At 49.2% G+C, this 23,044-nt stretch overlaps 1 protein-coding gene across 50 annotated transcripts; it reads left to right on the top strand.

The window, feature by feature from the left end:
- Nucleotides 1–289: 289 nt before the first annotated feature.
- On the top strand, nucleotides 290–17,346 carry celf1 (cugbp, Elav-like family member 1). 50 transcript variants are annotated; one of them, XM_078085347.1, is made up of 17 exons: nucleotides 427–576; nucleotides 2,552–2,659; nucleotides 5,681–5,737; nucleotides 8,470–8,657; nucleotides 9,015–9,097; nucleotides 10,841–10,889; nucleotides 11,352–11,486; nucleotides 12,014–12,093; nucleotides 12,193–12,360; nucleotides 12,447–12,516; nucleotides 12,755–12,877; nucleotides 13,098–13,214; nucleotides 13,344–13,529; nucleotides 13,711–13,731; nucleotides 14,212–14,355; nucleotides 15,028–15,188; nucleotides 16,739–17,346. In XM_078085347.1, the coding sequence occupies exons 1-16, from the start codon at nucleotides 560–562 to the stop codon at nucleotides 15,153–15,155; spliced, it is 1,674 nt and encodes a 557-aa protein (XP_077941473.1). In that variant the 5' UTR covers nucleotides 427–559; the 3' UTR covers nucleotides 15,156–15,188; nucleotides 16,739–17,346. The 50 variants fall into 50 exon arrangements, with proteins under 50 accessions (XP_077941503.1, XP_077941502.1, XP_077941492.1 ...); XM_078085349.1 differs by having other exon boundaries at nucleotides 428–576; nucleotides 12,193–12,354; nucleotides 13,101–13,214; XM_078085362.1 differs by lacking the exon at nucleotides 13,711–13,731 and having other exon boundaries at nucleotides 412–576; nucleotides 12,193–12,354; nucleotides 13,101–13,214.
- Nucleotides 17,347–23,044: the final 5,698 nt, after the last annotated feature.

Raw genomic sequence — 23,044 nt, 5'->3', positions numbered from 1 at the left:
AAAAACTATACAACAATAGTAGATGGACGGGAACATTTTTAGAAGGCTCGATTCAAGTGTGATCAGGGACGAGGTCTAAACTGCCAGCATAAAGAAAATCTCTGGTCAGAGCGGATAGTCATTTGGGGATTTGGCAGGTTTTTACTATAAGCAATTTAATTGTTTTTTTTTAACACAGAACAGCAATTTATCTGATCAAAAAATTGTATTTAATGTTGATATGAAAGGTTTGGTTATACCACACTATTTATTGGTTTACATGCTGTATATATAGTATATATATTTCTTTGTCAGATGTGTTTTTATTTGTAATGATATGGGTTCTTGTCTCCAGTAAACTGCAGTATTTATTTATTTTGATGACGTTAGAGCTAAGTCATCTTAGCTTGTACACATTGAGCACGTGTTCCTGTACATTGTCTCGTGCATTCACACTTGTTGCACAAAGCGCTGCTTGTGCGTTGCTTACATTGTCATGTTGGGTCTCGCTGCTCGTTTATAATGATGTTCTTCATGATCATTGAACACTTCTACAGCATAAAGACTCGTCTTGTGAGGAATGGAGCCCCGCACACTGTGAGATGTTCCGTTCCCTTTGAAGCGCTTTCACTACAAGAACCCGCACTAAATAACAGGGAATGCGCGCGTTGGTCTGTTGGGGGCCTGCAGAAGGTAACGTCGCGGCACTGCCCTCCTCCCTCCCGGTGCAGCCTGTGATTGGTAACGGTTCAGGGGAGACTGCCATTTTACACGGGACTGCTAAGGCTAGCTGCGTGTCCGGTGACAGCCGCAACCGCTCACCTGTGTTATCGGCAGCCTGCTACGTGCAACATGCTTGACGCTGTGTCGTGAGCAAACACCCCAAAAGACGTCCCGTCTTAAGCACAAGTCAAATTAACAGTGGCGTAAACAAACGGGTAAGTTGGTCATCTGAAGTTGTCAGCCGTAGCCAGCTGTCGTAGCTAACTTGAGGACGCTAGCTGTCGTAGCTAACTTGTGGTAGCTAGCTGTCGTAGCTAGCCGTGAAAGCTAGCCGCCTTGGCTAGCTGTGGTCGCTAGCATCACACCGCCGGCCGGCCGGCCCGCTTAGCTAGCTGCCGCTGCGCTCAGACGTCGCCTACTTCTTTTATGTGTCGGTGAAATGACGTCATGGCCGAGCTGGCAGGGTGCGCGTGGTGTTTCGGCTGCTGTTAGTGAGCAGGTGTGCGGGGCTTTGCTGCGCTGGAGATGCGCCACACGCATAACATCAGATAACGTTATTATTTACGTAAATAACGTTACGTCACTCCTCCCGCAGCTGGCCTTTCCCAGGAGCTGCTTACACGGACCACTGGGGCAAAGTTCAACAAGTATGGCGAAGTGTGTGCGTATCTAATGTCAACAGATAATATTAATCTACATTAACAGAGACAACCACACAGCATCAAGTGTCAGCTGTTGACACATGTCCACAATGAACCCGTGAGCAACATACAAACACCTCATTTTGATTTGGTAAACAAGCTTCACAAGCAACATCTGGCAAGCAGTGGGCCATGTGGGCAGGTGTTTGACAGGTGGGGAGCTCGGCACACTTGGTGGACTGGGTACGAGGATGCCCAGTAGTCTTGGTAGACTCCAAAGCAGCTGCTCCCTCAACGTGAACTCATGAATTTGTCTCGCAGAAGGCGACTCTTCCCGTCGCAGCTTTTGCCTCGTTGTCGATTAACAGATTTTGTTTTTCTGTCATGATCAGCTGGGGTTATTTTATTATCTTCTCACTATACATATGATTGCTATCACTTTGTGAAGCCATCATGTCTGTGGTACAACATTTGACTGGATGACATCATCTATAGGCTGATCAGCTGATCAGGGTCCTTTGGGGGGTGGAGGGTCCTGCACCTCTGCATACTGAGCCTGACACAAAGTTGCAAACCAGCTGTGAAGGCCGGCGCATGTTTCTGCGTCTGCGTCTTTACGTCGTGCCGACGCACTGGTTTCACTTCCTGGTTGTAAAGTCCTGCGTGTGTTGCAGAGCGATTCACCTCCAGAACAACAGGTGGAGTCACGTGTTCTGTTGAAGACGACCTAGAGAGTCACGTCTTTGTGTGTGGAAGTCGCTGGTTTGTTTATTTATTTATCATAGACTTTATTGCCCCGTGCATCCACACTGCTGCTTTTCATCAAGGACACATTTGTCCCGTATTTTCCTCCAACTTTGTTGTCCTCATAGTCCGCCAATGACGGCTTGTGAAAGCGGTCATATTTACGCATTTCTTCAGACAAAATCTCTTCAATCTGATCCGTTCTCCCGTAAACATTCTTCGTTTTAGTGCTGATGCTGAACTAGTTGTTGTCATCGGTGCAGCTTGTTCAGTCGGCCCAATGGTGAAGTTATGGCTCAGAGCGGCAAACAGACACACTGACCCCCCCCCATGCACGCATCCACCTGTCACTGATGCATGAGTTGAGTGTTGCGTGCGTAAAAACTTGTGTGTCCATTAGTAATGTTTTGTGTGTCTCGTTTCCTCTGTGTGTGTGTGTGTGTGTGTGTGTGTGTTGCTAGCAGTAGTGCACGGCCCAGGATGGACAGCCTGGACCCCGAAACCCTGTACGTCTCTCCAGAGCAGACGCTACCGCTCTCTGCCCCGGACGTCCCCAGCTTGGCACTAGTGGGGTAAGAAGGTGGGGGGGGGGGTCAACCGCACCATGCAGCCATGTGTCTCCACAACAGTGGTGGAGACGGATGTGACTGTAACGGTGTTTCTACATGATGAGGCAAAGTCTCGTCCTCCCGAAAACTGGCCCCATCTTTTCAAAACACATCATGAGGTCCAGTCCAAGTTTATCCAGCCATCTCCCAGTTTCATCACGTGGTGTGCGCTGTAGCGGCGAGACAGCGTCAACAGCACGGGACGTCCACCTGTCGGTTAAATGTCGACCTGCTTTCAATCAACAGATATGGTTGTATGTCTTTAGTTATTTGACAGGCTGTGTGGCATTAGGAGTGTGCTCTGCCGGTGTGGTTGGGTGCCCACGTGTTGCTTGAATAAATCATTTCATTTGGATCCAAACCCACATGCGGCAGTAAATGCATATGCTGAGTGAAAGCCAACCACCACCTGAGGCGGGCTGGTGGATTTTGGTGCTCTTATCAGTCATCACACCCCATGTGTGTTTGAGTGTGCACAAAGAACAAAGCCTGTGTCATTTGACATTGTCTCACTTCTGTTTTTACACTCACACAAAGCAGCGCGGCCTTTAGGACAACAGGGTAAACACAGCCCCCCCCAGGCCGGAACCGAATTGTTAGCCTCTGGAGTGGCTAGTCCAGGGATTAGCTCCTCCTGAGCACTATTCACTCCCTGGTTCATTCCCTCTGCCCACTGGGCCTTATCACCATCAATCTGACACCGTGTTTATCTGACGCTGCAGCCAGATCTGCTGGCCTAGGAGAAACGTTCACAAAGGCCGTGGATCATCAGCACTTTGATTGTGGGACGCAAATGGCCATTTCTCTCTGTGGCCCCAGTGATCCCTGCTGTGGTCAGTCCCAGAAGCTGGAAACCAGGTGAAGCGCTGTCCGTCTGTCCCCCGCGCTCTTCTGCTGTCTCACACCAAGCCGGATTGCGTCTGTCGTATCTGTGTTCCAGTGGACGACGTCTCCATGTGCAGTAGTGTGTGGCCACCCGCTGCTTTTCTGTCTGTCGCCGTCTGCTGCTGTACACCAGGAACCTACCGAGCCGCGTACGACCCGGAGTTTAACACCCCCCTGTGATCACTCTGTCAATTAAGCCTCATTGTCGGGTGGGCTCCAAGAAGAAGGAAGAAAAAAGAAGCCGATTTGCCATCATGGCTTCTTTTAAGTTGGATTTTCTCCCCGAGATGATGGTGGACCATTGCTCATTGAATTCTAGTCCTGTGTAAGTAACTGGCTTCGTAAGTCGTCGTCTGTGTTTTCCGTGGACATGTTTGGGTGTGTGGTTGGTAAAGACCATGAGCCGCTGTGTTGTAGTTGTATTTGTCATCAGTTCCTCACGTGAGGGAAGCTTCTCCTCCTTGTCACGGTTCTTTCTCTAAACAGAATTTTGATTTGATTTCCCCAAAAGACACAATCGTGTTAAGAACTTCAGGGTCTTTGATAACCGGTGTTTTAATAACTCACTGGTAGCATGTGTGCATGTGCATCTGTTGTAAATTCAATTAGTTTTGGATGTTTGTCTGGTGTATCATAAGTACATATTGGCTACATCTAAAATGCATGAGTGATGTCACCTCACAGTTAAACTAAAGCCCAAGTGCAAATGTGATTTAAAGTTACATATACTGGTCTGAGATCAAATACGATAGCAATATACAGATCAATAAACACTATGTACAAACAGATTACTGGAAGTACTTTGTAAAAATGGAGGAGAGTGAGGGCTGGTCAGCGAGTGCAGCAGTCAACTGGCTCGTTGATGTTTGAACATGTTGGGGGAGGTGAGGGCTGTTCGTTTGAGGGTGTTTTGTACTGAGTTCCAATCATTTTCAGCGGCAAACGAAAGGATTTACGAGCAAACACAGTACGGACCTTTGGAACGATGATGCCGATTGCTGTCGGATATGTGCAGAATATTTAAGAGGTAGCGGCGGGTCATTCCCAAAATGGATTTGTAGACCACAAGCAGCCAGTGTCGTATGGAGGGAGGGCCAATCCACCAGTCTGTAAAGATCACAGGGGTGGGTGGTGATGGGTGCACTCGTGGCAAATCGGATTGCTGAGTGGTGGAGTGTGTCCAGTTTTCTGAGGGTGGTCTTTGATGCCATTTTATAAATGATATCGCCTTAGTCGAATAGAGGAAGGATGGTCGTTTTCACAAGGGTGAATTTGGCAGAGTGTGAAGGAGGCCTTGTTTCGATACAGAAAACCCAGGCTGGCTTTGACTTTAGCCAGAAGGATTCTCTTGCTGAGCAGGACATGGTGAACCCGGTGGACATTGTGGACACGTGGTGGATCGTGGGTGACTGTGGGAGAGTGGGGAGCAGGTCGTCCTCCAATCAGAGGGTTGTCGGTTTGATCCCATGACGGCCCAGGTGCTACAGAGCAGACCATCAGGATGACTCTTCTGCTATACCCTCACCTAAAGGATTATTAGGAACACCATACTAATACTGTGTTTGACCCCCTGCCTTAACTGCCTTAATTCTACGTGGCCTTGAGTCAACAAGGTGCTGAAAGCATTCTTTGGAAACGTTGGCCCATATTGATAGGACAGCATCTTGCAGTTGATGGAGATTTGTGGGATGCACATCCAGGGCACGAAGCTCCCGTTCCACCACATCCCAAAGATGCTCTACTGGGTTGAGATCTGGTGACTGTGGGGGCCATGTTAGTACAGTGGACTCATTGTCATGTTCAAGAAACCAATTTGAAATGATTGGAGCTTTGTGACATGGTGCATTATCCTGCTGGAAGTATCAGCGGATGGGTACATGGTGCCATAAAGGGATAGATATGGTCAGAAACAACGCTCAGGTAGGCTGTGGCATTTAAATGATGCCCAATTGGCACTAAGGGGCCTAAAGTGTGCCAAGAAAACATCCCCCCCACCATTACACCACCAGCAGCCTGCACAGTGGTAACCAGGCACGATGGATCCATGTTCTCATTCTGTTTACGCCAAATTCTGACTCTACCATCTGAATGTCTCAACAGAAATCGAGACTCATCAGACCAGGCAACTTTTTTCCAGTCTTCAACTGTCCAATTCTGGTGAGCTCAAATTGTAGCCTCTTTTTCCTATTTGTAGTGGAGATGAGTGGTACCCGGTGGGGTCTTCTGCTGTTGTAGCCCATCCGCCTCAAGGTTGTGCGTGTTGTGGCTTTGGTGCACACCTCGGTGGTAACGAGTGGTTATTTCAGTCAAAGTTGCTCTTCTATCAGCTTGAATCAGTCGGCCCGTTCTCCTCTGACCTCTGACCTCTAGCATCAACAAGGCATTTTCACCCACAGGACTGCCGCATACTGGATATTTTTCCCGTTTCACACTATTCTTTGTAAACCCTAGAAATGGTTGTGCGTGAAAATCCCAGTAAGTGAGCAGATTGTGAAATACTCAGACCGTCCAGTCTGGCACCAAGAACCACGCCACGCTCAAAATGGCTTAAATCACCTTTCTTTCCCATTCTGACACTCAGTTTGGAGTTCAGGAGATGGTCTTGACCAGGACCACACCCCTAAATGCATTGAAGCAACTGCCGTGTGATTGGTTGATTAGATAATTGCATTAATGAGAAGTTGAACGGGTGTTCCTAATAATCCGTTAGAGGAGTGCAAATCTGCTCCAACAAACTAAATACAGGACTCTCAAGTCCTCGCATTCGTAGGGCTGAACCTCCCTGAAGGGTGAAACTTCAAAGCTTCTCTGGAACTGTGAAAGAGGAAAACGCATCAAATAGGTCATAGCTGATTCAACTATAGAAAGTAGACATTAAGTGGTTGTGGTTGTATCTGGGGATGCAGGATATACCTGTGGCCATTAAATACCCAACAGCGTGCTTATGCATACGTAGGGTTCATCCTTTGCTCTCCAAAACACGGACGGCAAAAAAGAAAAACTGGCTCGGTAGAAACATTTAACAACCATACAAAATAAATCCAAACATGTATTCGCTTGATTAAAAATTAGGCTTCACTGTGTATTCAAGTGTATTCTCAAACAACTATTATTGCCTCAGAATGGAGACGCCACATTAAGTTATGGATGAGGACATTGCAAGCTGTTAATTCTTCACTGTGAAGTGAGCGCGTAACACTGGATATTCTGATGAGGAACAGAGGCTGGCGTCTTGCTCTGCAGAAACACCGGATTATTCTCATAATTTCAATCAAAGCGGCAAAGTTTAGGGGCCTTCATGTTCTTGGATGTTTGGTGTTATTTTGCTCTGGCTTTGTTTTTTCTGAGAGAAATGAGTCCTCAGCGCTGTCTGGGCCGGCTCTTAGGTGGGCTGTGTCCTTTGTTTGCCCCTTGCACCGCCATGTGCAGGTTTTTAGGAGTATTTGGAGTTGTGTTTTTTCAAACGCATTGGTGTATATTTTAGCCAATAGGCTCCCGTTTGGCCCCTATTGTGGGACGCTCGGGATAAACCGTGCATGTGTAACATTTCAGCTGGTCGGTAAATAGATGCTCGTTGTCCTTGAAGAACCGGGAGCAGAGCCAAACCAACTTCCCATGTCTTCCCTGTGAAGTGACGGCTCAGCTCAGACACGTTGGACAGTCGTGTGAGACGGGACTGGTGTCAGTGTTGTCCAACAAAGCAGATCTGAACATCCAAAGCATTTCTATATTCATCTTTAAAGATTTCTCCAATGTAGTGTGTAGTTTTTAGGGGGGGACCAGCCGGTAAATAAAGAAAGAAAACATCGAGCCTCTCATCTGTCAGAAGGAGCAAACCGTCACATTCTTAGTCGGCCTGGTGGCTTTGGAATGAAATTAAATGCGGCCATTCGGAAGCAAGGATCACTAATTAGCGCTGGCATTAGTTTTGGTCATCTCCCGCGGTAGACTGTGACGTCATTTCTTTAATCGATGGCACGCGATGGACTGATTAAAAGCTGTTCATTTTTAAAGATCATGGTTCGACGCGCATGTGAACCGTGGATTGATTTCACCGTGTAAAATGTAGTGTTACTGCCTATTAGTTATCCGCCAATATTCAGAAAAATATCAGTGGAGGACGTCATTGATGCTTTTATAGTCGCTCATCTCTGATAATGTTACAATGTGAAAATGAGTTAAAATGTACCGGAGGGGAGCTAGTAGCAGCAGTGCTAACGGCAAATGAACAGAGGCTACTTTCATTTTTCGGTATGATGCGTTCAGGCTCTGTTCAGTGAAAAGGAGCATTGGTGAGAAACCAAATGTATGTAGCAGTTATTTCATTAGAATTCTTTTAATCAATCAAAATATAATGTTTTTCCTTTTTCAATTGTGTTTCTTCTAAGAAAGAAGATCATAACAGTACAAAATGAAAGGATGACATTTAGAACTGTTAATGCTGACATCAAATCGGTTGGAATTATTTTTGGGACATGGTTGTTTCCTCCTGGTGTGACCAGGCGTGTCCTTTGTCTCGTGGTCGGGTCTTTAGTTAATGTTGGTCTGATAGTCCTTGTTCCTGATTCGCGGTGAGGAACCTGACACAGCAGAAGGTTCTGTCATGTACCCAGAGCCAGAAATCAGTTGAATTTTTACCAGGAGTTGATAAGTCTGATGGTATGAGATACTTTCAGCTATTATACGGTGCTTGTTCATGTTTTTCTACTCCACATTTGACTGTTTTTATGTATTAATAATTATCATTTTTACTATTTAAGGAAAGGAAACCTTTCTTGTATGTGTGTATGTGTCCCAGTAGAAACCTTATATGATAGAATAAGAATCAGTATCATTTGCGTTATTGTTTCCTCCATGTTCCCACCACATGTTGTTTTTTGTGTTCGTAGTGGGAAGAAGATGAATGGGTCTCTGGACCACCCTGACCAACCAGATGTTGATGCCATTAAGATGTTCGTGGGGCAGATTCCCCGGTCCTGGTCCGAGGAGCAGCTTCGGGAGCTGTTTGAGCCGTACGGAGCGGTCTATGAGATAAACGTTCTCCGAGACCGCAGTCAGAACCCCCCTCAGAGCAAAGGTCAATGAACAATGTATTTATCAGCGTAGCATGAAGCCCTACTGGGCTGCAGTTTGTTTTTGCCTCCGCCACGGAGACAGCGGTCACTGTGGACAAACGTCCACCTGGACTCATGGACGCAGTGATCAGAAGGTGGTGCTCAAAGGTCACGGCCAATGTGTCAGATGTGTGTTGGTGGAGGCCGGACGAGTTGGCTGGCTGGTTATTAACTTTTAAATATAAACCTTTTTTCTTATTTACGGTAGTTTGGGATGACGAGGACATGTGACAGTGGTAGTACGAGCGTCCCGCCCTCAACACCACATGCATGAGTTCTACAGAGCACATCTGTTAACTGTGGGTTTTCCTCCTCGGCAGGCTGCTGTTTTATAACTTACTACACCCGCAAATCAGCCCTGGAGGCCCAGAATGCACTGCACAACATGAAGATCCTCCCAGGGGTAAGTGAGCCTCGGATCATTCATCTAGGGCGCCGCTACCCAACTGTTAGACCCTCACAGAACAGTGTTCATTTCGTCGACGAAAACTATGATGAAAACTTTTCGTTAACGAACCTTTTTTCCATGACTAAGACGAGACTAAGACGAGACGAAAACGATCTTAAAAAATAAAAACTATGACTAAATCTATTCTAACTTTCGTTAACGAGACGAACATGTTGGTGGTTGACGAAGTCACGATACTTTTTCCCCCTAAATTCGCACGCAGCTGACAGACAACAGACAGACAAAGTACGGCGCATATTAACGCGTCATGATGACGTCATCCACCAACCCAGGACGCTCGTATCGGTGCAGCGGTGCTTCGGACCGCGACGACTATTTTACGCTTCGGCTTCGTTAGTTTAGCTCAGCTGTCTCGGGTTAGCTGCCTGTTAGCTGCCTGTTAGCTGCCTGTTAGCTGCCTGTTAGCGGGCTGAAGCCGCGCTGCTTCACAGAAACATGAAGACGCGTTTAAAGACCGTCGGACCTTTCTGCTCTGTTCTCTGGCGACATCAGCCAGCGTTTCCTCGCTGGATGAGACGCTCCGTCACAAACGCGTCTAACGTAATAAACTCATTGCAGGTTCTGAAGCCAAGAAAATAATGTATTGCAGCGATTGTAGGACGTTAAGGTCTCTTTAGTTGGGACAGTGGAAACAATAAAGGACCATGAAGTGTCAAAAGCATCGCAAGTAAACAAAGACAACTAAGTGTTGCGTTTAGGTCCCTGGTCCTCATGAAGATGTTACACCTTTGACAATTTGTTAAATTGCCTTGCAAATAAATGCTTTGCTATTTGTTAAAATCCAAATCCTGTCATTTATATCAGCTCACACAAACACTTCAACCATTTGTTCTTAGGCCTGGCTCCTCCGTCACATTTTACAACCCACTGTGGCCGCGAGTCAAAAAGTTTGTCGACCTGCTTTAGACCTGTCCTATAGGAGGGACATCTATAGGCCTGTCCTAAAGGAGGGACATCTATAGGCCTGTCCTATAGGAGGGACATCTATAGGCCTGTCCCATAGGAGGGACATCTATAGGCCTGTCCTATAGGAGGGACATCTATAGGCCTGTCCTATAGGAGGGACATCTATAGGCCTGTCCTATAGGAGGGACATCTATAGGCCTGTCCTATAGGAGGGACTATTATGCAGCTGTAGACACAACACAGGGTCCCTGGGCCTGAGGAGGGAAGAAAATGAGTTTAATATGGATATTAAATGGGACTAAAACTAATTACATTTTAGTCTAGTTTTCGTCGACTAAAACTAAGAAGGATTAAAATGACTAAATGTGACTAAAACTAATATGCATTTTTCGTCTAAAGACTAAATCAAAAATAGCTGCCAAAATTAACACTGTCACAGACTAGTTTCATGTTAGACAATATTGCCTGGGGGGGGGGACAAGGGCATGTAATTGGACAAGAAATTGGAAAGAAGTGCATCCAGGCCTATCAATTGCTTTACATTCTTTAATATATTTTCATGTCAAATTGATTTAAAATGTTAAAATTGATGTAGGAGCCGTACATTTCATTATTTAACAGTTGGTCTTATACTGAATCATTGAGATATTCACCCCCACACACACTTACAGCCGCCTGTATCAATGTCCATCAGCATCAAAGTCAATGCTCATGAACTTGCCCGTGGAGGCTGTGCTAACATCTCAGTGCTGCACGTTGTTCCTTCTCCAGATGCACCACCCGATCCAGATGAAGCCAGCGGACAGTGAGAAGAACAACGGTAAGGCCCCAGAGAGGAGCAGCTTCCGAAAACAGCCCATTGCTTTGAATGACTCCACTATTTGTGAGTCGTTGCCTGGTGAGACGGTTGAAGGACATTTAGTGTGACTAGTAGTCGTGTGTTGTGCTGCGATCTCATGGTTATAGACGCGTGGAACCTTTGTGACTAGTGTGCAGCACACACAGCCTCCGGTTCTCTGCATCATTTACCCCTAAAGAGTCTGTGCTCTGATGTATTCAAAGGTCTAGTGACAGCCAATCAGGGGCTTCGGCCTGCTGCGTCCATCGAGTCAAGTCGACTACGTAACGTTGGTGACCTTTGATCGGCGCCACTGTAGGAAAGGGAATGTCCACTTTCAACACGAGGAATGATGACGGGCCCAGAGTGGTGCTGTTAGGGAGGTTCCCATGTGACCTGCATTCAGCTTGACACAGTGTGCAATGTGGCTTGTGTTGGATGCAGCCGTGGAGGACAGGAAGCTTTTCATTGGAATGATCTCCAAGAAGTGTAACGAGAACGACATCCGGATGATGTTCTCAGCATACGGGCAGATAGAGGAGTGCCGGATCCTCCGAGGGCCCGATGGACTCAGCCGGGGTAAAAACCTATTGGCTCCTCTCACACACACACACACACACACACACACACAGGATGGGGAGGTCTATGTTAGCAGTGTACACCATTAAAAATGTTTTGTGCTTCAATAGACAATGCTAGGGTAGCAATGAATGAAATACAACAAACCAGAGTGATGGATGTGGGCCGTGTCTGTTCCAACACACTTCAGAGCAGTGATTCTCAACTGGTTTTTAATGGGTCAGCGGGCCTTTGCCTGAAGAAGAATTAACAGCTGGCTGTTTTTGTGTTGGCTTACGTACCACACTCTCACAGGTTCAAACTGCACCCTATTTTCATTAAATACATTTGAGAAGTTGAGAATGCTCCTCGATTTGGGTCGCGGCTTGTCATCAAGGGGTGATGGTGGGTCCCGGAGCCGGACCAGTTGAGAACCACTGCTTTACACAAAGGAAAAGAGGATAACAATGCAGAACAAAACCACAGCGCTATCACTGAGATGTTTCCTCACCTGTTCTAATACCATGCGTTGTGTTTATCTCCTTCAGGTTGTGCGTTTGTGACATTCACAGCTAGACAGATGGCCCAGTCAGCCATCAAGTCCATGCACCAGTCCCAAACCATGGAGGTGAGCTTCCACTTCCCACTACGAACCCTGCTTTGGTGGATTGTAGTGTCTGCGGTGCTCCGTTGACTAGTCCAATGAGACGTTATTCACCGTGTTCAGGGCTGCTCGTCGCCCATCGTGGTGAAGTTTGCAGACACGCAGAAGGACAAGGAGCAGAAGCGAATGGCCCAACAGCTGCAGCAGCAGATGCAGCAGCTCAGTGCTGCTTCCATGTGGGGAAACCTCACCGGGCTCAACAGCCTGGGCCCGCAGTACCTGGCAGTGAGTGTGTGTGTAGCACAGTTCACTAGCTCTTCCCCAGTGTCGGCCGTAGCGTGCGGTGTCTCATGTCTCCTCATGTCTCCTGGCTGCAGCTCTACTTACAGCTGCTGCAGCAGTCGGCCTCTACGGGGAGCGCACTCAGCAACCTGCACTCGGCCTCAGGTACACACACAACCATGTCACGCACTCACGTGGGACTGAGAATTTGAATTTGTCGATCTGATCAAACTCGTGGCTTCTTAGTTTGGATGGGTTGGGGCCTCAGACCCGTACTGCCGCCTGACTCCAGGGGAGGACACGTCCCCCGGCTGTCCCCCGGCTGTGTTTCTGTGTGCAGTACAGTGGTGGGCAGAGGAGGGGAGGGTGGAGTCTGGAACTTAACCCTGTGTATGTCTGCCAGGTCTTAATGCCATGCAGAACCTGGCTGCTTTAGCGGCAGCAGCGAGTGCCACACAGGCCACGCCCACGGGCTCCAGCGCCATGACAACATCTAGTAGCCCTCTCAGTGCACTCACAAGCTCAGGTAAAAGAAAAACAAGAACTACTCCTGCAGTATTGTTCCATAGGGGAGCTGCATCCAGGAGGCCCACACACACCTCTCGTGGTGAAATACATTTATGTGTAACATCAACTGGATGGTGTGGATACATTGACAAAGCTCTTTGCTTTGCATAAACGTGTGTTGCTTTGTCTAATATTTGACGCTTTACTTTATGACAAGATGAACACTAAATGTTCCCAAGCAGGCTCCTCCCCCACCTCCAGCAGCAACTCGTCAGTGAACCCCATGGCTTCTCTGGGGGCCCTGCAGTCTCTGGCTGCCAGTGCTGGAGCCGGCCTCAACATGGGCTCCCTGGCAGGTACTGACCGCTGAGGACTGGATCTACACCCTCGTGCCGGCGCTGTACACAGCAGACACGGTGGACACTGGGTGAACATGGTTGAGGGGGGTAAGATCTGACCTTTCCCCCCCTGTGACGGCGCTGCAGGCATGGCAGCACTGAATGGCAGCCTGGGCTCCGGAGGCCTGTCCAATGGCTCAGGGAACACCATGGAGGCCCTGAGCCAGGCGTACTCGGGCATCCAGCAGTACGCCGCGGCCGCCCTCCCCAGCCTCTACAACCAGAGCCTGCTGTCTCAGCAGAGCGTCTCCGCCGCAGGCAGCCAGAAGGAAGGTGGGTTCTACAGGGAGCAGGAGGCCAACTAGAGCTTCTCACTGTGACGTCTCCTCGTGACCCTCCTCAGTCTGTGTTTGCACGCTGAGGGGAGGAGCCAGATGAGCTGGTAGAGATGTTTGTGTGCCGTGTGTTGACCCCTCCTTGTGAATTGTGTCCTGTTTTGAATCTGCTGCGTCAGCCAGCCACAGTCGAAGCTCCGGTAAGACTTCTCTCCACCACACACCACCACACACGCCTGTAAACGCTGCTGCATTTAGGAAAGAATGTCAATGTCATCTGGATGGTGAAAGTCCCCTTGTCCTTCTGACTTTTGCTTTGTTCGTGTCCCTGTGCAGAGGCCCCGCCCACTCCGTGTCCTTAGTAACGTGCACAATGACGGCCGCACACACTTATTCCCCCTGTTAAAGGAACGTGGGCTCTCTGGAACCTTCTGGTTCCCCGAGTCCTCCTCTCACCCCCGGTCCTACTGATGTTCTAGATATCCAGGGAGAGACCCCCCCACCGCCTTTCTGATATCAGGCTTTACTCAAAGTAGTAGATGAGTCTGCTGCATGCACAACATTTCCATTTGAGCAGGTTTTACTGCGTGCTGAGGCCTGGGGAAGTGTTGGATGAACTCACTGTGCAGATTTGTCCATTTACTGATGATTGATGGGTAAACCAATGAATCGATTGACAGGTCCAGAAGGTGCCAACTTGTTCATTTACCACCTGCCCCAGGAGTTTGGGGACCAGGACCTGCTCCAGATGTTTATGCCCTTTGGGAACGTCATCTCTGCTAAAGTCTTCATTGACAAACAGACGAACCTCAGCAAGTGTTTTGGTGAGTTCATGCGAGTCATTTAATGACCTATGAAATATCTAAATCGGCTCCCTGGTGATCTAATTGTATAAAGCCTCAAGTAAGCTAGATGAATTAATTAAGCATCAGCCAAGGTTTCTGTGCTTCTGGTATCAAACTCTTGTCTTTTTGCTTTTCATGATTGACAGATGCTCGGGTTCATTTTTGCACACGAGGACGGAGGATTTCTTTCCTGTGAATTCATTCTTGGCACAAAAGGCCAAATAGAACCAGTTTGTGTCGAGCGATATAGCGATTAAAAGGCCGCGCGTGAAACATGAGACCAACTCACAGCTCCACATTAAACGCACATTAGCATCACCTGCTGCCAATATTGTTTTAACCAAAAAAGCAAACCGGGATTAAAACACAGAATCCGTCCCCTGCAAGCCTGTTTGGAGCCATTACCCACAATGCCGTCCTCAGCAGTGCGCTTCGTTAGCAAATAACTCGCCTGCTCTCACAGAAATGTAACGTGGCAGAAGCCTCATGTATTTTTGTCAGCTGCACTGACTCGACTCAATCCGACGCCGTCCTCGTCCGCAGATGATTGGCTACTTTAAGACGGCCTTCTGGGTAACGGTTACGAGCACTGGAGAGAACAATGTGGGGAGGGGTTTTAAGTGGTCTTCTGTTGCATCCCCCCCCCCCCAGGCTTTGTGAGCTACGACAACCCAGTGTCATCGCAGGCCGCCATCCAGTCCATGAACGGCTTCCAGATCGGCATGAAGCGGCTGAAGGTGCAGCTGAAGCGCTCAAAGAATGACAGCAAGCCTTACTGAGCTGCACACTTGGTTAGGCAGGGTGGACTTCTGGTAAGTTGAGTATGAACAGAAACCCATCTGTGCATTACAGGCACACGACTGCTGCGCTGCCCCCTCTGGTCGTTACACCCAATGCAGGCGCCGGCTCACTGGAAGCTGCGTGCAGGAGTAGTTCTCAGGCTGGACGCCCCCCCCGCTCTTACCTTGTGCGTTATGCACTCGGTTTCCCTTTGAAACAAGTGTATTTTCATTTCAGTTGCCATGTTATCAGTTTGCTGTGTACTGTGTGCCGTGTACATAATACACAAATGAGTTTGTCCGGTCCGACGACCTGTTCACCTTCCCCAGGTAGCGCCCCTAAAATCAGGCCACGTTTAGTCAGTGCCCAGAAACACGAGGCGCGCTGGGGGGGTCTGCCTCCCTTTGTCTTAGTTCTGTGTTTCCCTTGATGTGCGTGCTGAGGCACAGGAGCTCCACTTGAACACGCGCGCTGGCCTCCGACCGGCCTCGCGGCGCTGTGAACGCGTCGGAGCGCACGCTGACGAGGGGCCACGCTGAGCGCCGTCCGCTCCCAGAGGCCGACGCCGACGCGCGTGGAATCGTTTGCATTCCTGGTGTTTTCTTAACCAGGATGCAGTTGGACCACATACAGCGTGTTTCAGTGGGGCTCCTCCTGCGCTGCCGTACTAGTGACAGGTCACAGGTCAGAGGTCAGAGGTGGAGTCACTGTCCTGCGAGCTCCAGAGGGACACACCACTGTGATTGGATCATTCATATAAATGTCACATGGCTCCAGGCAGCCTGTCCGATGCTTAGACCTGCAAGACATGTTTTTATTTATTTATTTGAAGGAGGAACTGAGACAATGATGTATATTGAAACTATTATGCCTTTTCTATTTTTATATAGGTTTTATACTTCCCCTGTGTGCTGGGGAACTATTTATTGCCTTAATTATTTATCCGAATGGAAATTCACTTCAAAGAGCACAATGTAAAGTGCAACAGTTCCACTTGATCTCCTGGTGTGTGTGTGTGTGTGTGTGCGCTCTCCTTCCTGTTGTGTGTGTTCTCCTGCGCGTGATGTGTACTGTGTGTCGCTGTGGCATGGACCGTGTGTGTAGGATCCATCAGCGCTGCTAAAGAATAAAATCCTCTTTTTCCAAAAACACAGAGAGCATAAAGTACTTGTGTCTTTCTGTTGTGTGCCGTGGACAGCGTGACACTGCCGGTGTGTATCCGTCCCACTCCGCCCCCGTTAACCTGCCACTGGGGGGTTCTGGGTGGGCCGTGGACCAGAGCACGTGTATCAGGGACTGATCCAGCTGTTCTGGGGGGGCAGTATGTGCACACTGGTTGGCTGTGATGTTTAGGTGGTTGTGTGGAGCATTTTACTGCGATGTTTTGTTGAATAAAATCTCATGGTAATGTTGTCCCCGCCCCATGTCACATGACCTGTGACCCTGCATGTGCTCACTGCAGGCCGTCTGTGTGTGTGTGTGTGTGTGAGATCCTACGGCTCACACTGCTTCTCCTTCCTGTCCGTGTTCCTTTGCGGTTTAACCGAGGTTTGTCTCCCTGTTTGTCTTTTTGTTCTTCTAGATCTCTTCCTGTTCGTCCTAGCATGTTGATGTGACAGTTCATCGTCCAGTCCTTGTCCCCTGCACTTCCGATGCTCCCACTTTCACCATTGCCCTTGTGTTAGGCCTTAAGGTCCAGGAGGTTGTGTTTGTCCACTAGAAGGGCTGCTCCTGAACGCCTCAACAAATGTGACTCGACAAAAATCTATTTTTGTGGAACAGAGTTTGACTCTTTATCCCAGTTTGTATTTGTTGTGTTGTGGAGCGGTCCTCCCAGTGCCCCCCCCCCGCCCCCCCCCCCCAGTTTTGTTGGATTTTTTGGAGTGAAAGCAGCTGATCTGTCCCCAGGTTGTGTGTGTGTGTGATTAGAAAGCGTGGCTGATCATGTGTAGTCGTGTGCGAGGTCCTGCGCTCACGTTAGTCAGTACAGGGATCTGCTTTACTCTTCACATACTGACTGCAGGCACACAACAGCGTTGTGTTCTTTATTGTGTGCACAATCCACAGACACCAGACCTTTGTCACAGCGTATTTGATGTGCATGTTGTTTTTTTACATACCTGCCCTGCTATGTGATTTATTTTGTGTTGAGTTAAATGATGAATAAACTGGTGCCAAATGTTCACACAATGAGTGTTTTATTCCCTGGTCTGACTCACAAACCACAATGACACAACCAACGTTCTCCTCCGTTCATAGAGGGAACTGAGCGAGTTCTCTGTGTGGTCGATTAACAAACTCCAGGTAATTGCTAAATTCTGTTAATAGAATATTTTCGGAAGAGCAACTTGGGTCAGAACAATACAAATAAACTAATTCCTAATGACACATTTTGACCTTGAGACTAAGAATACAAACCTGTATTGAAACCAGTTGATATTGATTAACTATCTGCTTACAAACTCAATCTTTGCCTCTGCTCCTGCATCATGTTTGCTTGATGCATTACACAACGGTGGCAACCGCACATCAAATACACAAATGCGTAACGGTGTGAACCTGTCGGCTGTCCTGCACATGTGTTTAACAGTGGGCGGTTCCATCGCTCTGTGGCGTTGTGAGGGAACCGTCCTCAAGCAAAGTGTCCTCAAGCAAAACACCTGATCCCCAACGGTTCCCCGGGCGCCTTCCCGGCACCACTCTGCTCCCGCAGTGTGGGAGGCTCAAACGCAGAGAACGATTTCCCCAGTTTCTTACAAATGAACAACGGAAATGAATTACGTAAATGTCCATCAGCGTCCCTGAAGAACACGCGTCCTCTCTACGTATCCGTCCCGACTGAGTCTCTGAGCGCTGCAGGTAAGCTGCCCAGTAAGTTTGCCGTCCCACTTGCAGCCTTCTCAGTAGCTTTTAACTGCATCTCAATGTCTTCATTAGCAGGAGCTGCACCTCGCTCGTGTTTATAGGACCCAGAACACGTATGACACATGTGTGCAGTTCTGTTGGAGACACACAACTCTCCTATTCGCACACCTGGGGCCAATTGAGAGTCACTAACCGGCATGTGTGTGGACTGTGGGAGGAGGCCGGGGCCCCCGGAGAGACCCCACGGGGACACGGGGACAACATGCAGACTCCCCACAGGAAGCCGCTGGGGTTCAGAGCCCAGGACCTCCTGTGTGAGGCGACGCTCAGCAGGAGCATCAATGAAGATTCTAACGATAGCGGGCCATGACGCTACCTCAAGATAGCATTTTTTATTTGGTTGAATGAGTTCAAATATAATAGTAATTAGTATTTTATGAGAAATACTTATCGTCCCTTCCTCTTTAAGATCCTTGAGAAAGCCGTCATAAACCAGGTCCGTATCAATGGTTTGTTTGATTTCCTGTCAGGTTCTGCACACAGTATGAGAGCACGTTCCAGGATGACCTCTGACCTGAGACCTCCATCAGCACCTGACACACCTGCAGGAACAAGTCATGGCTCTGCAACTTCCTGTATTATTTGTACCCAATGTATGTTAGAATGTGTGTCTATGAATAAAGAGCTTTATTTTCAAGTGTTTTTCATTTTTAAGTTTGCAGATCTTGTGGTATTAGACATATAACATGTTCTTTCATAAAGGCTTTATCTCAGTCCTCTATTCAAACATCTGATATGGAAAACGTATTTGATTCCATGAATGCAGTGGGGTAAGGAACTATTTAAATGAACTAAACTTCATTGAGTGCCTTGAGTGAGTCACTTTATTTGAGAAGACAGATGACTATATAAGTGATACAGTATTTTCTAAAGCAGGGGTCTTCAACCTTTTTCAGGCCAAAGTCCCCCAAACCGATGGTGAGATGGAGCAGGGGCCCCCTATTCTACGGACTTCGGTCCGCCATCTTTTATTTTTGAGCGTGGTGCTCGTTGGGAAAAAAAACAATTTCAATTGTCTTATCAACCAAAGATTTTGCGACCCCCCTGCAGTACCTCCGGACCCCCTGTTGAAGACCTCTGCTCTAAAGTATTTGAACCATTTCAGAATAAACATTGAGCGTGTGACCAGTCACGAGGTTCAGTGCTGTAGACCTGCTGCCTCCCCTCGGTAAGTCCTGTCCTCCCACTCCAAACCATTTACCATTAACCTTTATGAGGTGTTTCTCTACCAAAGATATTGACCTGATTATTGTCTCCCATACTGTGTATTTCCCACTTGGAGTCATGGAGTCACTCCGATAACAATGGCCGTTAGTGGCATGCCGATAGGTTACCATTGGAACTGGTGGGAGTAGTTTACGGTTCACTTTTGCAGACCATAAATATCGAGCTGTGCTAATTGAGATGCATCAACGGTAATATTTACTGCCCGCCGCTTTGTTGCTCTAAGACAAGGGTAAATACAGGCATGTGCAGCAAGACCGTATGGAAACAGTGTCTTCATATATATATATATATATATGATATATTTATTATAAAATGTATGTATGTGTGGATTGAAATGTATTTGTAAATCCTTCTGTGGTCATTTGTGAATCTTACGATTTGCATTTGTGAGTCGTTGTGTGTATTTGCAATTATAGACACTGATCTGACCTCATACACTATTGAGTCTGAATGAAAATCCATGCTGTAGTGTCTCTCCCATGCTGTAGTGTCCCTCCCGTGCTGTAGTGTCCCTCCCATGCTGTAGTGTCCCTCCCGTGCTCTAGTGTCCCTTCCGTGTTGTAGTGTCTCTCCCATGCTGTAGTGTCCCTCCCATGCTGTAGTGTCCCTCCCGTGTTGTAGTGTCCCTCCCGTGCTGTACTGTCCCTCCCATGCTGTACTGTCCCTCCCGTGCTGTAGTGTCCCTCCCATGCTGTAGTGTCCCTCCCATGCTGTAGTGTCCCTCCCGTGCTCTAGTGTCCCTTCCGTGTTGTAGTGTCTCTCCCATGCTGTACTGTCCCTCCCATGCTGTAGTGTCCCTCTCGTGCTGTAGTGTCCCTCCCTTGTTGTAGTGTCTCTCCCATGCTGTACTGTCCCTCCCATGCTGTAGTGTCCCTCCCGTGCTGTAGTGTCCCTCCCGTGCTGTAGTGTCCCTCCCTTGTTGTAGTGTCTCTCCCATGCTGTACTGTCCCTCCCATGCTGTAGTGTCCCTCCCGTGCTGTAGTGTCCCTCCCGTGTTGTAGTGTCCCTCCCGTGCTGTACTGTCCCTCCCATGCTGTACTGTCCCTCCCGTGCTGTAGTGTCCCTCCCATGCTGTAGTGTCCCTCCCATGCTGTAGTGTCCCTCCCGTGCTCTAGTGTCCCTTCCGTGTTGTAGTGTCTCTCCCATGCTGTACTGTCCCTCCCATGCTGTAGTGTCCCTCTCGTGCTGTAGTGTCCCTCCCTTGTTGTAGTGTCTCTCCCATGCTGTACTGTCCCTCCCATGCTGTAGTGTCCCTCCCGTGCTGTAGTGTCCCTCCCGTGCTGTAGTGTCCCTCCCTTGTTGTAGTGTCTCTCCCATGCTGTACTGTCCCTCCCATGCTGTAGTGTCCCTCCCGTGCTGTAGTGTCCCTCCCGTGCTGTAGTGTCCCTCCCGTGCTGTAGTGTCCCTCCCATGCTGTAGTGTCTCTCCCATGCTGTAGTGTCCCTCCCATGCTGTAGTGTCTCTCCCATGCTGTAGTGTCCCTCCCATGCTGTAGTGTCCCTCCCGTGCTGTAGTGTCCCTCCCGTGCTGTACTGTCCCTCCCATGCTGTACTGTCCCTCCCGTGCTGTAGTGTCCCTCCCATGCTGTAGTGTCCCTCCCGTGCTGTAGTGTCCCTCCCGTGCTGTAGTGTCCCTCCCGTGCTGTAGTGTCCCTCCCGTGCTGTAGTGTCCCTCCCGTGCTGTAGTGTCCCTCCCATGCTGTAGTGTCCCTCCCGTGTTGTAGTGTCTCTCCCATGCTGTACTGTCCCTCCCATGCTGTAGTGTCCCTCCCGTGCTGTAGTGTCCCTCCCTTGTTGTAGTATCTCTCCCATGCTGTACTGTCCCTCCCGTGCTGTAGTGTCTCTCCCATGCTGTAGTGTCCCTCCCGTGCTGTAGTGTCCCTCCCATGCTGTAGTGTCCCTCCCATGCTGTAGTGTCTCTCCCATGCTGTAGTGTCTCTCCCATGCTGTAGTGTCCCTCCCATGCTGTAGTGTCCCTCCCGTGCTGTAGTGTCCCTCCCGTGCTGTACTGTCCCTCCCATGCTGTAGTGTCCCTCCCATGCTGTAGTGTCCCTCCCATGCTGTAGTGTCTCTCCCATGCTGTAGTGTCCCTCCCATGCTGTAGTGTCCCTCCCGTGCTGTAGTGTCCCTTCCATGCTGTAGTGTCCCTCCCGTGCTGTACTGTCCCTCCCATGCTGTAGTGTCCCTCCCATGCTGTACTGTCCCTCCCATGCTGTAGTGTCTCTCCCATGCTGTAGTGTCCCTCCCGTGTTGTAGTGTCTCTCCCATGCTATAGTGTCCCTCCAATGCTGTAGTGTCTCTCCCATGCTGTAGTGTCCCTCCCGTGTTGTAGTGTCTCTCCCATGCTATAGTGTCCCTCCAATGCTGTAGTGTCCCTTCCATGCTGTACTGTCCCTCCCGTGTTGTAGTGTCCCTCCCGTGTTGTAGTGTCTCTCCCATGCTGTAGTGTCCCTCCCATGCTGTAGTGTCTCTCCCATGCTGTAGTGTCTCTCCCGTGCTGTAGTGTCCCTCCCGTGTTGTAGTGTCCCTTCCATGCTGTAGTGTCTCTCCCATGCTGTAGTGTCCCTCCCATGCTGTAGTGTCTCTCCCATGCTGTAGTGTCCCTCCCATGCTGTAGTGTCTCTCCCATGCTGTAGTGTCCCTCCCGTGTTGTAGTGTCTCTCCCATGCTGTAGTGTCCCTCCCATGCTGTAGTGTCTCTCCCATGCTGTAGTGTCCCTCCCATGCTGTAGTGTCCCTCCCGTGCTGTAGTGTCCCTCCCGTGCTGTAGTGTCCCTTCCGTGCTGTAGTGTCCCTCCCGTGCTGTACTGTCCCTCCCATGCTGTAGTGTCTCTCCCATGCTGTAGTGTCCCTCCCATGCTGTAGTGTCCCTTCCATGCTGTAGTGTCCCTCCCGTGCTGTACTGTCCCTCCCATGCTGTAGTGTCCCTCCCATGCTGTACTGTCCCTCCCATGCTGTAGTGTCTCTCCCATGCTGTAGTGTCCCTCCCGTGTTGTAGTGTCTCTCCCATGCTGTAGTGTCCCTCCCATGCTGTAGTGTCTCTCCCATGCTGTAGTGTCCCTCCCGTGTTGTAGTGTCTCTCCCATGCTGTACTGTCCCTCCCATGCTGTAGTGTCCCTCCCGTGTTGTAGTGTCCCTCCCGTGTTGTACTGTCCCTCCCGTGCTGTAGTGTCCCTCCCATGCTGTATTGTCCCTCCCATGCTGTAGTGTCCCTCCCATGCTGTAGTCTCTCTCCCATGCTTTAGTGTCCCTCCCGTGTTGTAGTGTCTCTCCCATGCTGTAGTGTCCCTCCCGTGTTGTAGTGTCTCTCCCATGCTGTAGTGTCCCTCCCATGCTGTAGTGTCTCTCCCATGCTGTAGTGTCCCTCCCATGCTGTAGTGTCTCTCCCATGCTGTAGTGTCTCTCCCGTGCTGTAGTGTCCCTCCCGTGCTGTAGTGTCCCTCCCATGCTGTAGTGTCCCTCCCGTGCTCTAGTGTCCCTCCCGTGTTGTAGTGTCTCTCCCATGCTGTACTGTCCCTCCCATGCTGTAGTGTCCCTCCCGTGCTGTAGTGTCCCTCCCTTGTTGTAGTGTCTCTCCCATGCTGTACTGTCCCTCCCATGCTGTAGTGTCCCTCCCGTGCTGTAGTGTCCCTCCCGTGCTGTAGTGTCCCTCCCATGCTGTAGTGTCTCTCCCATGCTGTAGTGTCCCTCCCATGCTGTAGTGTCTCTCCCATGCTGTAGTGTCCCTCCCATGCTGTA

Source organism: Gasterosteus aculeatus, chromosome 12 (assembly GCF_964276395.1).
Source record: "Gasterosteus aculeatus chromosome 12, fGasAcu3.hap1.1, whole genome shotgun sequence".
Taxonomy (NCBI): Eukaryota; Metazoa; Chordata; class Actinopteri; order Perciformes; family Gasterosteidae; genus Gasterosteus; species Gasterosteus aculeatus.
This window is presented reverse-complemented; position numbering and strand designations above follow the sequence as displayed.